Genomic DNA, 12,095 nt, shown 5'->3' on the forward strand with positions numbered 1-12,095 from the left:
TTGGGAAATGTTACCCAAATAAAACAAGTTTCTATACATCTGTTCGGTATCTGATTCATTTGTCTTGGGAAAGGGGTGGGCACGTGGGGAATCTGAGAGAGTCTTTAGTTTCAGATGTTTAGAGCTGTTTTAATATGCCTGGTCTTACTGTCTTCATTCAGGCCCCTCTAGTCCGTTTCCCAGAAAATGACCAAAATTTTCCTCTTGTCTCTTCCTGCTTCCCTCCCTGTCTCCACCCCTTCCTTTTCCTCCCTTTTTCCTTTACTCTCTTTAAACCCTCGCCCTTCGCATTTGTAGGCTCTGGACCAATATCGAACTACATTTCCCAGTTTGCCCCACGCAGGGAGGAACCGAGACGGGAGGAGTAAAATCCCCGGGTCCCGGAGTCAACAGGGCTGCTGGGAAATGGTGTCCGTTTCCTCTCTCGTATTGCGTGACTGGGGCTGTTAAAGAGTCACGTAAACAAACTACAATTCCCGGCGGTCCCCGCGCGCAGCAGGTCAGGGCTAGGCTGGGGCCGGGTTCGCGGTGCTCGCTGAGGCGGCGGCGGCGGCTACGGCTGGAAGAGCCGGGCCGGGGCCCGCGGCGGAGGCCGTGGCTTGTATTGGGAGGGTGGCGGGGAGGGACGGGGGAGGAAGATGGCGACGTCGGGAGCAAACGGGCCCGGTTCGGCCACGGCCTCAGCTTCCAATCCGCGTAAGTTTAGTGAGAAGATCGCGCTGCAGAAGCAGCGTCAGGCCGAGGAGACGGCGGCCTTCGAGGAGGTGATGATGGACATCGGCTCCACCCGGGTAAGGGGCCGCCTCGGGAAGCGGGAGCCGAGCAGAGCTGTCCCAGAGCGGGGAGCCGAGAGGCGGGGCGGGGGCGGGAGCCGTAGCGAAAGAGGCGGAACGCGGCAGGGGCAGCGGGCGCCGCCGTCTGGGAGGCGCGGGTGGAGGGTCCGAGGGCAGGAAGACGGATTTTGCGGGAGGAGGTAGAAACTCCTGAGAGGCTGGAGAGTTTGGGAACGACTGGGAAGGCGGAGTAAGTGAGGCAGGAATGGACACGGAGAGGAGATGGTCCCCGAAACCCTGAGGAGTTAGGAGGTGGGTGGTCCTTGTGCATCTCTGATTGAGTTCTCTGAGGGACTCAGCATCTTCGATATTGGGTTACGGGGCGGGGTGGGGGGTTGGCCTGCTCGCCCTAGTCTGGCTTCTCTGAATTGGTGATCTCCTCTTATATGGTCTCTCTGCCTTGTTGCGCTACTCTCGGCACTTAGTGTCTCCGGGAAAGGGCCCCATGAGTGGTTTGAACTGGGTATAGTGGGGCAGGAAGTCCCCTCCTGCGTCCCGTCCCTTTGCTTCCTTTTTCAAATACTTCTTGTGGTTTCCTGACGTGAATGAAGGTGAGGTCCATTGCTCACAGACTAGTGCTTGGTATTTTGCCCTGGTCGCCTTGGGGGAGAGAGAGGGCTTTGGATCTCGAAAGGGGGTAGGTAACCAGTAAGCTATCAGTTATGTGGAACCGATGCTTTGCTGAACTTTCTAGGGAGATGGGCGTTTGGGGGGTTAGTTATGGGGTGCTTGGAGGGTTTTCTGTAGGGAGGAAATATTCATTCCTACACAGTTCCAGAAAGAAAGCATCCTGGCAGAATTGCTTCTGAAGCTACCTAGACCCCTGCCACCCTGATCTTGGTGTCTTGCTTCCCATGGCTGGATGTCAGGGAGAGGTGGGGTGGGAGTTTGCCCAGCTGGTATGCAGTCCTAATTTAGGGACACATTATTCTCAAACAGCAGGTGAGGATATTGCAGTGATCCCTCCTGGCCGGAAGTTAGAAGGAATGTAAAGATTGATGGATGGCCGAACATGAATACCACATTTCAAAGTTCTTTCTGCTGGTCTGACTGCCTTTGATTGAATCTGTCTGTGACTGGGACTCTGGTTGTATTTGTCTGTGTGTCTCCGTTACCTCTGTTAGTCTTTTTTACTTTTTTTTTTGAGTCTCTAGAGACCATGTGTCCTAGTTTTGGGGAGTCAGAGAAAGTTAGATGGGGAAGTAAATTGTGTGTGTTTGCACATAATCCCCTCTCACTGTTATGAGACTCATGATCTAACTGTTGACTGCTCCCCTTTAGGAGCTTTTGATCAAGGTGGGGCAGAGACAAGAAGGTGGGCAAGAGGCTGACCTCCAGCTGACGGCTTGAGGCCGTGCCCTCTGGACTGTGACTCCAGCGGAGGAATGATGGGATCTAGGGCTAGTATGTACAAACAAAAGCTCAAAAGCTGGACCTTCTTTCTTTGTGGTGCTTCAGTCTGTCCCTTCAACTCACCTTAGCCCTGTTGGGTAACTTCTCTTCTGCACATAAAAAACCTAGGGCATACATGGTCTGTGCCCGGAGACCTAAAGCTAGAGATTAGAGACCTGGAGTTCAGCCTGTTATCTGGCCAGCTGGGAGGTCTCATCTGAGGCAGATACGGCCTGTGGGACCTATACTACTGAGAAGCTGGGGTTATCATATATATGAGTAGCGGTCCTAAAGTGGACCAAAGGTCAGTATAGTGCCCACTGAACTCGCTGGACTGACCTCTTAGGACAGAGAGTCAATTCTGATGTTGGACTATGCACAACAGCATGAGCCATGGAAGCTCTTAGACTTTACCACCGATCAGCTGCCTTGGGTCTCCTTGTTTGGCTGGTGGCAGAGGCTGAGCCTCAGAAGGAGATGCTCATCTCTCACAGAGGGACATGAGATCTTTAGGAAGACTGAATCCATGCCAGGCTGAGGGGTGTGGTGTCTTACTCCAATGCCAGACACATCTCCCCGAAGTGGGGAAGAGGCCAAGGAGATAGCTCTAGGCCAGGCTGGAGTAGACTACTGCTTCTCCCCACCATGCACCCCCATTCTGCAGGCTCCCCTGCCTATTTAGGGGCTTTAGGACTAGGTAGAAGAATGCTTATTGGTCTCAGCTCTGTTTTTCCGGGTAGAAGAGTCATCATTTAGTTGTTCTATTTTTGGAGGCTCTGTGTAGCCTTCCTGAGGCTAGGTAAATGGCAGAGCCCAAAAGCCTGTGCCTACCCTCCAGAGCAAGAAGGAAAGAGACTGGCAGTCATGGCTCTGTGGCATCCACCTGTGACCCTTCTCTTGTCTTCCAGGTAGTCCTGTACGCATCTGGAAGGGAAAGCAGAGTTGCCTAATAGTCACTCTGCCCCAGGAATTCACCCATGTGATTACCTGGGGGCTCCTGGCAGCCCCTCAGGAACTCTGTTTAGGCTGATGCCAACTGGGACAGGCCCTGAGTAGAGTGTTAGGCTCTCCCTGGCCGGGTGATGCCAGGCATGAGTGATAGCATGGATGGGGGCAGCCCGCAGAAGAGCTAGGGCAGATTGTTTGTGCTGGTCTCAGTGGGTCTTCCCCCCAGCGGTGGCTTTTCTTCTGGCAGGTCTCTTGAAAGCATCAGCAATAGTAACGTGTCCTGGAGACAGGGATGGCAAACAGGGCTACAGGAGCAGTGCTCAGGACCCTCCTGACGTTCCCGTCTGTCCTCCATGTCTCAGTTACAGGCCCAAAAGCTGCGGCTGGCGTACACAAGGAGCTCCCACTATGGTGGCTCTCTGCCCAATGTGAACCAGATTGGCTGTGGCCTAGCCGAGTTCCAGGTGAGTGGACGCTGGCTTGTGGGGTGTCGGGGGTGGAGAGCAGGCTCTCACGGGGCTTCCTCTGTTGACTCGCCTGTCTCTTTTGGCAGAGCCCCCTCCACTCCCCTCTGGATTCATCTCGGAGCACTCGACATCACGGGCTGGTGGAACGGGTGCAGCGAGATCCCCGAAGAATGGTGTCCCCGCTTCGCCGCTACCCCCGCCACATATCCTTCAGGGGCTGCGCAATCTGGCGGGCGGTGGGGTGGGGTTCCTCGGGAGCTCATGGTGGGAAAAGGGACTTGAGGTGCTGTCCAGTCCCATTTTGCAGAAGCTTCTTGACCCAGTCCCCCTGAAACGTTTGGCCCCTGTGTCAGCGCTGGCTCCTGCAACAGGGAGCTGTCCCTCCTGTGGTTGTGCCCACCGTCTCTGGCTGGTGCTGACCTTCTTGACTTCAGCTTGCTCTTTGCTGCTAGATACACGGCTCCCTGACAACTCTTGCTAGGGTTTTGCTTCCCTCCTGCTCACATTTGTTTGTGGCTTTCAATCTCAGAGACCGTCACAACCACCTGTCTCCCCCAAAGGCTGCTTAGACATTCATCTATTTTTTCTGACTCCATTAGGCCCGATTCCCTTTTTTCTCTTCCATTCTTTGCCCTTATTTTTGGCCGTGTAGAGGAGGAGGAAAAAAAAGGTGTTTGTTTCTTAAAACAACTCATCTGCTGCCTCCATTGTTTTTTTCTATCTGGTCTCTCTTCCACTCATCCCCTCCTCACTTTTTCCCTTAACTGGTGCTCTTCACATTGACAGCTCTCCCTATAGTCCTGCCTATTTATCTCCTCCCCCGGAGTCCAGCTGGCGGAGGTCAGTGTCCAGGGCAGGCAGGATCTCCTGCCTACTCTCTGACTTGTCTCTGGCTGGAGCTGGAGTTGGGTCTGGGCCTGCTCGGCCAGGCTTTCAGCCATACTTCCTCCCACAATGGCAGGGCTGGGAGGGGTGGGAGTAGGTGGAGTAATGGGTCAGAGTCCAGTCTTGGCCATGTTGACACGGATGGCCAAGCCTCCCTGTCCAGCCAGAGCAGGACCAATGGTAGCTGGGGTGTGTGTGGGGGGGGGGGGGAGGGGAGACGGGCAGGGTGGCTGGTGAAAGTGGCTGCCTCCTATCAAGAGTGGGTGCACTCAGATGCTAAACCCCTCCCCTGTCCATCTTATCCCTAATATTCATACCCAGAACATTTGCTAAGCTCTGAGATTCCTATTCAGCTTGTCCTGGAAGATAGAAGTTGAGGATTTCCAGATCTTAGTTTGTTTGTGGAGAGGGTTCACGGATCCCAAGTATCAAAAGGATCAGAAAGAAAGAGGCATGATCCCGGGTACCCAGCCCTCTTGGCTGCCCCACATTTCCCCCTCTTCCTCCAGTACCTGTCTTCTGGTCCTTGTGAGCCTTGCTCCTCATGACTTTGTTTTTCCATCCCAGGACAATGCCCTGGGGCAATTTCCCTGCAGAGAAGGGGCAGTTGTTTCGACTACCATCTGCACTTAACAGGTGATGGCCCTTGCCTTCTTTAGGCCACATCTCTCCTTATCTGTAGTTTCTGGGGCCCTGTTCCCCCACCCCACCCTGTCCCAGCCCAGCTAGTGTTTTCCCCTACTGAGCAGGGCACGAGGAGCAGGAAGGCTGTCATGGGTGCCAGCTCATCTCTGTTCCCCTCACAGGACAAGCTCTGACTCTGCCCTTCACACAAGCGTGATGAACCCCAGCCCTCAGGACACTTATCCAAGCCCTGCACCCCCCAGCGTCCTGCCGAGCCGCCGTGGAGGTAAGCAGCCATGTCCCAGGGTGAGGTCAAGCCCTGGAACTTTTGTGTGAAGCAGGTAGGCAGGTGGGCACACAGTCAGCTCCACCACACGCAGCCACTCCATCCTTTACAGGTTGTCTGGACGGCGAGATGGACTCCAAAGGTATGTGTTCCTCACCGCATTCGGTATGTGGGGGTACTGAATGCCAGAGAGTTTCTGGGCTGGTGTTGGGGGGCTTTGTTCAGAGCCAGGGAGGGGTCTCCCTCCTGCCTGCATCTGATTCCTGTCCTGCCTTACTGCCTTCTCCAACCCTCTCATCACCAGTCTTTCTCTTTCAAGTCCCTGCTATTGAGGAGAACTTGCTAGATGATAAGCACTTGTTGAAACCATGGGATGCTAAGAAGGTAGGCATGGCCCACTGTCCCTCTTCTTTCCATGGAGCAGGTCTTCAGGGTTCTCCCCTGAGCTCTGTCCTCATCTGCCACCTTCTTCCTTCTCTCCTCAGCTGTCCTCGTCCTCCTCCCGACCTCGGTCCTGTGAAGTCCCTGGAATTAAGTAAGTACTCTGTGAGGTCAGCTGAGGTGGGGAGAGCTGTAAAGGGAACTGTGGGCTGCTGGGCTCTGCTCTTTGCTGCCCACTGCCCCCATTTACATCTTGTCTTCTTTCCCAGCATCTTCCCGTCTCCTGACCAGCCTGCCACCGTGCCTGTCCTCCCACCTGCCATGAACACGGGAGGCTCCCTACCTGACCTCACCAACCTGCACTTTCCCCCACCGCTGCCCACCCCCCTGGACCCAGAGGAGACAGCCTATCCCAGCCTGAGTGGGGGCAGCAGTACCTCCAATTTGACCCACACCATGACCCACCTGGGCATCAGCGGGGGCCTGGCCCTGGGCCCGGGCTACGATGCGCCAGGTGAGTGGCTGTCCTGGCTGCGTGTCCCTGGGGTGCTGTCTAGCTGGAGGGACAAAGGGGTGGGAAGCTCAAGCACCTAGGATTTTCCTGTGGCTGCCCACACCCCACCCTTCATCCGTCTCCCCCCCCAGTTTCCCTCACTGCAGTCGTCTGCCAGTGAGAGCTGGTGAGTGTGGCTGTTCCTCGAAAGAAGATGGAGAGCAGCCCCCAAGTGGGCAGCGCCAGCCTGGTTGCCAGGGCAGTGTAGGGAGGGCATCATGTTGCCGCTTTCATAGTCTGGTCACTGCTACCCATTCCAAGCAGAAAGGGGCCCAGTTCCCATCAGTAATGTTGGCATTTCTGGTTTTTTGTCTGTGCCTACAGGACTTCATTCACCTCTCAGCCACCCCTCCTTGCAGTCTTCCCTAAGCAATCCCAACCTCCAGGCTTCCCTGAGCAGTCCTCAGCCCCAGCTCCAGGGCTCCCACAGTCACCCCTCACTGCCTGCCTCCTCCTTGGCCCGCCACGCACTGCCCAGCACTTCCCTGGGCCACCCCTCGCTCAGTGCCCCGGCCCTCTCCTCCTCCGCTTCCTCCTCTCCCGCTCCCTCTCCGGCGCTGGCGGCCGCCCCTTACCCAGCGTCTGCCCCTGGGGCCCCCCCCCGCCACCGCCGTGTGCCCCTCAGTCCCCTGAGTTTGCCCGCGGGCCCAGCCGACGCCAGAAGGTCCCAACAGCAGCTGCCCAAACAGTTTTCGCCAACAATGTCACCCACCTTGTCTTCCATCACTCAGGTATGCGTGGCTGCCTTCCCTAATGTCTGTCTTCCCCTCCTTCCTTCTTCTGCCGAGTTCTCTGCCTCCCACCCTGCTTTCTTCCAGTACCTCTTCTCCTTCACTCCTGGTGTTATCCGACCCCATCCCCTCCATCCTCTACCAGCCCTGCTTGGATCCATCTTGTTTGCTCTTGGCTTTAAGAATGCAAACCCTGGGGTGCAGCCTTCTAATTTCAAATCCTGGCCCCACCTCTTAGCATCAGTCTCCTTCGATGTTTACTTGACTCCTGTGAGCCTCAGCATCCTCATCTGTAAAGCCAGGCCAGCAGTGTAAGAATCAGAGGCAATCACATGCGGGAAGTGCTCGGCACCATGCCCGGCCCAGCTGCACACTCACCAAAGGACCGCTCGCCCTTGCCCTTTTCTCTCTCTTTCTGGTTCCTGTCCTTCTTTTCTTGTCTGTCTTTTTTCTCCTGCCTCCATCCTGCCCCACTCCCTCTCCCATCTGCTCACTTTCCTTCTAGGATTTCATAGAGACTGTCAGGTGATGGATCCCAGTCCCTTCATTTTACAGACGACGACGCTGGGGCCCAGAGGGAAAGCATGTGAGGGAAGAGTTGGGACCAGAACCCCACATTCTTGGTTTGGGGCTTTTCCCCCGCTGCTGGCGTTCTGGGCTCTTCCCTCCTGCCCTGCCCTCTCCCCCTTCTCTGCTCTCGCTGCTGCTCTCCTTTCACCCTGATGCTCTCCTTTCCCTCCCCTCCATTCTAGTTTCCCTTCCTCCTCCGTTGTTCTTCCCTGGAATGTGTGTTCTGTGTTCCATCTTTACGCAGGCCCCCTTTTCTGTAGGAAAGGCTAAGGCCAGGCCAGCAAGGGCTCTGCTCTCCTGGGACTTGGAGGGAGCCTAATGCCAGCTCCTTTCACCCTCCTTCCTCTCGCAGTCCCTCTGGCCTCTTCAGGGCTTTAGAACAGTTGTCAAGGTCATTGTTGTGTGATCAGTAGCTTGTGAGGTGTCTCACACGTAGTTGATTACTGATAGTAGAGTACCCCGCTTTAAGAATCGTTGACTCCTGGAGTGGATTCAGAATTATCCTTGTGTTAAGCTCATTCAGTCACTTGCATTCTGAGATGCTTTTCTGAGAGTAGTTGCACCTCAGCGATGCCCAACGGAACGCTTTTGGTTTTGTGTTGAGGAGGGCTACAACTGAAGAGGGTGAGAAGCCCTGACAGAGAGTTCCTCTTAAGGGGCACACTGAGGGGTAAGCTTCTCCCTTTTTGCTTGCCTCTCCTCAGGGCGTCCCCCTGGATACCAGTAAGCTGCCCACCGACCAGCGGCTGCCTCCATACCCATACAGCCCCCCAAGTTTGGTTCTGCCCACCCAGCAACCCACCCCAAAGCCTCTGCAGCAGCCAGGGCTGCCCTCTCAGGCCTGCTCAGTGCAGCCCTCAGGGGGCCAGCCCCCAGGCAGGCAGCTGCAGTATGGGACGCTGTACCCACCCAGCCCCAGTGAGCATGGGCAGCAGTCTTACCACCGGTCGATGAGTGACTTCAGCCTGGGGAACGTGAGTACCTGGGCCCCTAGCTCAGAAGCCGGGGAGGGGATGGAGGTGGGTCAAAAGAGCCTGAGTGGTACTGAGGGGGCCACTCTGACCTGGAACATCTAGGTGGGGAGAGCCTTCCTTCTTCTCCCTAGGTAACACAGTCCCATCAGCTTGGGGCTCCTCTCTCCCTTCGTTTGCCCCCACTCCTGCCCCTCTGCCCCAGCTCCCTCCACACAGCTTGCTCTTTGCTGACTGCTGCTCTGACCCATTGTCTTCCTGGCACGTGCATGCCCTGTCCCAGTAGGTACGGGGCCCTCACCTCCTCTGGGCCCTCTTCTCTTCTGTCGCTCTGCTTGTTGCCATTTCCCTCTATCTCTGCTTTTGTTCCCGCAGTGTGGGAGGTGAGGTGGGCTAGAGAGAGGTGTATGAAGATTACTGGGCAAGGCAGGTGTGTGAGCAGTGCTCGGCAAAGCCAGGCAGCAACACCCTGCTCTGAAGCCCACTTACTCCAGGCTTGTCTGGGTGTCCATAGCTGGAGCAGTTCAACATGGAGAACCCATCGACCAGCCTGGCGCTGGATCCCCCTGGCTTTCCCGAAGGGCCTGGCTTCTTAGGGGGTGAGGGACCAGTGAGTGGCCCCCAGGACCCTCACGCCCTCAACCACCAGAACGTAACCCACTGTTCGCGCCATGGCTCAGGGCCTAACATCATCCTCACAGGTGAGAGGTGTGGACGGTGACTGAGGATGGGAGGAGGGCGGGATACATTGGGTGGCGCAGCAGGAGACTGGGTGGGGTAGGGGGGCGGTCTTGGAAGAGTTCATGAGGCGTGGGGGCCTCACTCGTCTCTTCCGTCCACACAGGAGATGCCTCCCCAGGCTTCTCCAAGGAGATTGCAGCGGCCCTGGCTGGAGTGCCGGGCTTCGAGGTGTCAGCAGCTGGGCTGGGGCTGGGGCTGGGGCTGGAGGAGGAGCTGCGCATGGAGCCACTGGGCCTGGAGGGGCTCAGCATGCTGAGCGACCCGTGCGCCCTGCTGCCTGACCCGGCTGTGGAGGACTCGTTCCGCAGTGACCGGCTTCAGTGAGCCCACCTCAGCGCCATCCCTCTTCTCGGCCCTGTCCCTCGTCACTGTCCCTTTCCTCCCTTCCCCCGGCCAGTAGAGATGCCACTCTCTGCCCCCAGATCCTCTTTCTGACATGAACGAAGGATCCCAAGAATGAGAAAAGGCAAGGGGTTTTTTTCCAGGTGGCCCCTGAATTCTGCACAAGTTGGGGGGGGGGACCTGGGGGACCTCAAGGGAGGGCCTAAAGCACTTGTAACTTTGAACCGTCTGTCTGGAGGTCAGAGCCTGTTGGAAAGTGGGGGGTAGAGGGGAGCCCCGGAGGCAGGGCTTGTCCGGATGCCTAGGGGTGGGCAGTGCCAGCCCCTCCTCACCACTCTTCCCCTTACAGTGGAGGAGAGAGCCAGAGTGGATATTATTTTTTATTAAATATATTATATGTTAATAAAAAAATCCTATTAAACCCTTGGTGTGGTTGGCTCCTGTTTGGGATACGGCTGGGGATCAGGGGAGTTCTTGGGGACATGAGTCTTTTTGCCTGCTATGCTTTTTTTTTTTTTTTAATTTGGCTGTGCCAAGCCTTAGTTGCAGCATGCAGTATCTTCATTGCATTCAGGGCATGTGGGATCTAGTTCCCTGATCAGGGATCAAACCTGGGCATTGGGAGCATGGAGTCTTACCCACTGGAACACCAGGGAAGTCCCCTATTATGCATTTTTCATCTTCTCAACACCATGTGGTTTGTGGAGGGGCCCCCCAAAGCCTCAGAATTTGTACTCAGCACGGGACATAGGGCTGCAGGCTGGGTGCAGGCCCCGTGGCAGCACAGGTGCCTTCTCACTTGTTCAGGGCCTTGCTGTGGCATCAGGGGACAGGGGCTTTGACTGCTGCTGCTCTTCCTCAAACTTGAGACCCTGGCAGTGAGTCAGGAGGTGAGAAGGTGACTGCTGGTTGAGCTCTCAGCTCTGGATATTTTCTGGTAGAATGACCCCACCTCTCCCCAGGTGTATCTGGCCTCAGTGCTAAGGCTTCCAAGGAGAGAGGATTTAAAAACTACTGAGGCCAGATAGTAAGCCTAGAGGACCTGGAAGTTCAATATGCCGGGCCAGCCTCCGACCCAACGCTTCTCATTCTCATTCTGCCCCTCACCGTGCATGAATTCACTTCACCCTCCCACTCTTCACGCATTCAGAGGCTTGAGTGCCAGCTAACCTGTTTTGATGGTTTCCTCTTTTTGGCTTGGGTCGCTAGTCCTCTGACCCTCTGAGCTTCTGCCCTCTTTCCCTCACACAGCACAGAAGAGTAGTGCCGCTCCTCCACTACCTCTGCCTCGGCTACTTGCCCACAGCCCACAGTCCTGGCTTCTCCACTTCCTCTTTCCAAAACTTGTCATTTTCAAAAATGAGAACTGAGAACTTCTGGCTTAGGCTGGAAGGGAATGCAGTGTGCCCTAAACCTGGAAGTAGGAGCAGCCATCTGGGTCTCCTCACACTAGACTTTCAGGGCCTTCACCCAAGCAGGCAAGCCACATTTGAGTAGGCTCGAGGGCGGGACGAGAGCACGCCTCGGACTTCAGGGGCCGCCTAGGGTCAGTGTCCGGCAATGGCTCGGTGGTGGGAAGCTCCCTGGGTGCAAGGGGCCCTCCCAGCCGCCAGGGGTCGCGCTGCAGGCGGTCGGGCGCTGGGCAGGCGCGGCCAGGGTCACGGCCGCCGGCCGGGGAGGGGGGGGTGGGGGGAGCGGCGGCGCCCGTGGTCCCGGAGGGGGGGTTGGGGGGAGCGGAGAAAGCGGGGCGCGCGGAGAAGCACCGGGCCCTCAGTGCGGCAGGAGCCGGGGGGACCGCGCGGCGCGAGCGAGCGGCGCGGCAGCACAGTCCCCGCGTGGCGCAGCGCGGCGGGGACGCTGGGATCGCCCGGATCTCCCTCCAAGGCGCCCTGCGCCCCGGCGCCCTCGGCCGCCTCTTCCTCCTTCACTCGCCGTCCCGGCGGGAGCGGCGCCCGAGTCGGATGCGCCATGTCCGGGGCCGGGTAGCCTTGCCGTCCGCCGGCCCGCCTTCCGAGCCACCCGCCCGCGGGCCGGCCGGCCGGGCAGTCGCGGGGCAGGCAGGTAGGGGCTGGACCGGGCGGGGCAACGGGCGGAGAAGGGAGGGAGGGAGCGCGGGCGGGGCGGGGGCTCTCCCCAGCTGTTCCCTGGCGCTGCACATCTGGTTCCGGTTCCTCTCTCCTGGGGAAGTGAAAGTGGAGGGGAGGGCGCAGTCTGGAGTTAGCTAGCTGTGCCCGGCACCCTGCACCCCTCCTGCTCCCGCGGGTCCCGAGCCTGAGCACCCCTCCCTCCCGCTCCGGTCACGCGGCGGCCGGCGCTGCTGCCGTCACGTCCCCGGCCGCCTGCGCGTCCGCTCCTCTCTGCCCTCCTGCTC

At 57.5% G+C, this 12,095-nt stretch overlaps 1 protein-coding gene across 3 annotated transcripts; it reads left to right on the forward strand.

The window, feature by feature from the left end:
- Positions 1-581: 581 nt before the first annotated feature.
- CRTC2 (CREB regulated transcription coactivator 2) lies at positions 582-10,071 on the forward strand. 3 transcript variants are annotated; one of them, XM_068964161.1, is made up of 14 exons: positions 582-791; positions 3,536-3,637; positions 3,727-3,843; positions 4,419-4,480; positions 5,093-5,161; positions 5,332-5,435; positions 5,548-5,577; positions 5,755-5,819; positions 5,921-5,970; positions 6,086-6,330; positions 6,694-7,100; positions 8,375-8,644; positions 9,156-9,342; positions 9,486-10,071. In XM_068964161.1, the coding sequence occupies exons 1-14, from the start codon at positions 639-641 to the stop codon at positions 9,704-9,706; spliced, it is 2,082 nt and encodes a 693-aa protein (XP_068820262.1). In that variant the 5' UTR covers positions 582-638; the 3' UTR covers positions 9,707-10,071. The 3 variants fall into 3 exon arrangements, with proteins under 3 accessions (XP_068820262.1, XP_068820260.1, XP_068820263.1); XM_068964159.1 differs by having other exon boundaries at positions 3,727-3,840; positions 4,416-4,480; XM_068964162.1 differs by lacking the exon at positions 582-791 and adding an exon at positions 985-1,085 and having other exon boundaries at positions 3,727-3,840; positions 4,416-4,480.
- The last annotated feature ends 2,024 nt before the right edge of the window (positions 10,072-12,095 follow it).

Source organism: Capricornis sumatraensis, chromosome 2 (assembly GCF_032405125.1).
Source record: "Capricornis sumatraensis isolate serow.1 chromosome 2, serow.2, whole genome shotgun sequence".
Classification (NCBI taxonomy): domain Eukaryota; kingdom Metazoa; phylum Chordata; class Mammalia; order Artiodactyla; family Bovidae; genus Capricornis; species Capricornis sumatraensis.

What these genes read in the sequence shown, in the direction of transcription:
- CRTC2 (XM_068964161.1), top strand. Translation starts at nt 639, where the DNA reads ATGGCGACGTCGGGAGCAAACGGGCCCGGTTCGGCCACGGCCTCAGCT. An exon ending in CTACCATCTGCACTTAACAG is followed by an intron (nt 5,162 to 5,331) that starts GTGATGGCCCTT and finishes TTCCCCTCACAG; the next exon opens with GACAAGCTCTGACTCTGCCC. An exon ending in CCTGCCGAGCCGCCGTGGAG is followed by an intron (nt 5,436 to 5,547) that starts GTAAGCAGCCAT and finishes CATCCTTTACAG; the next exon opens with GTTGTCTGGACGGCGAGATG.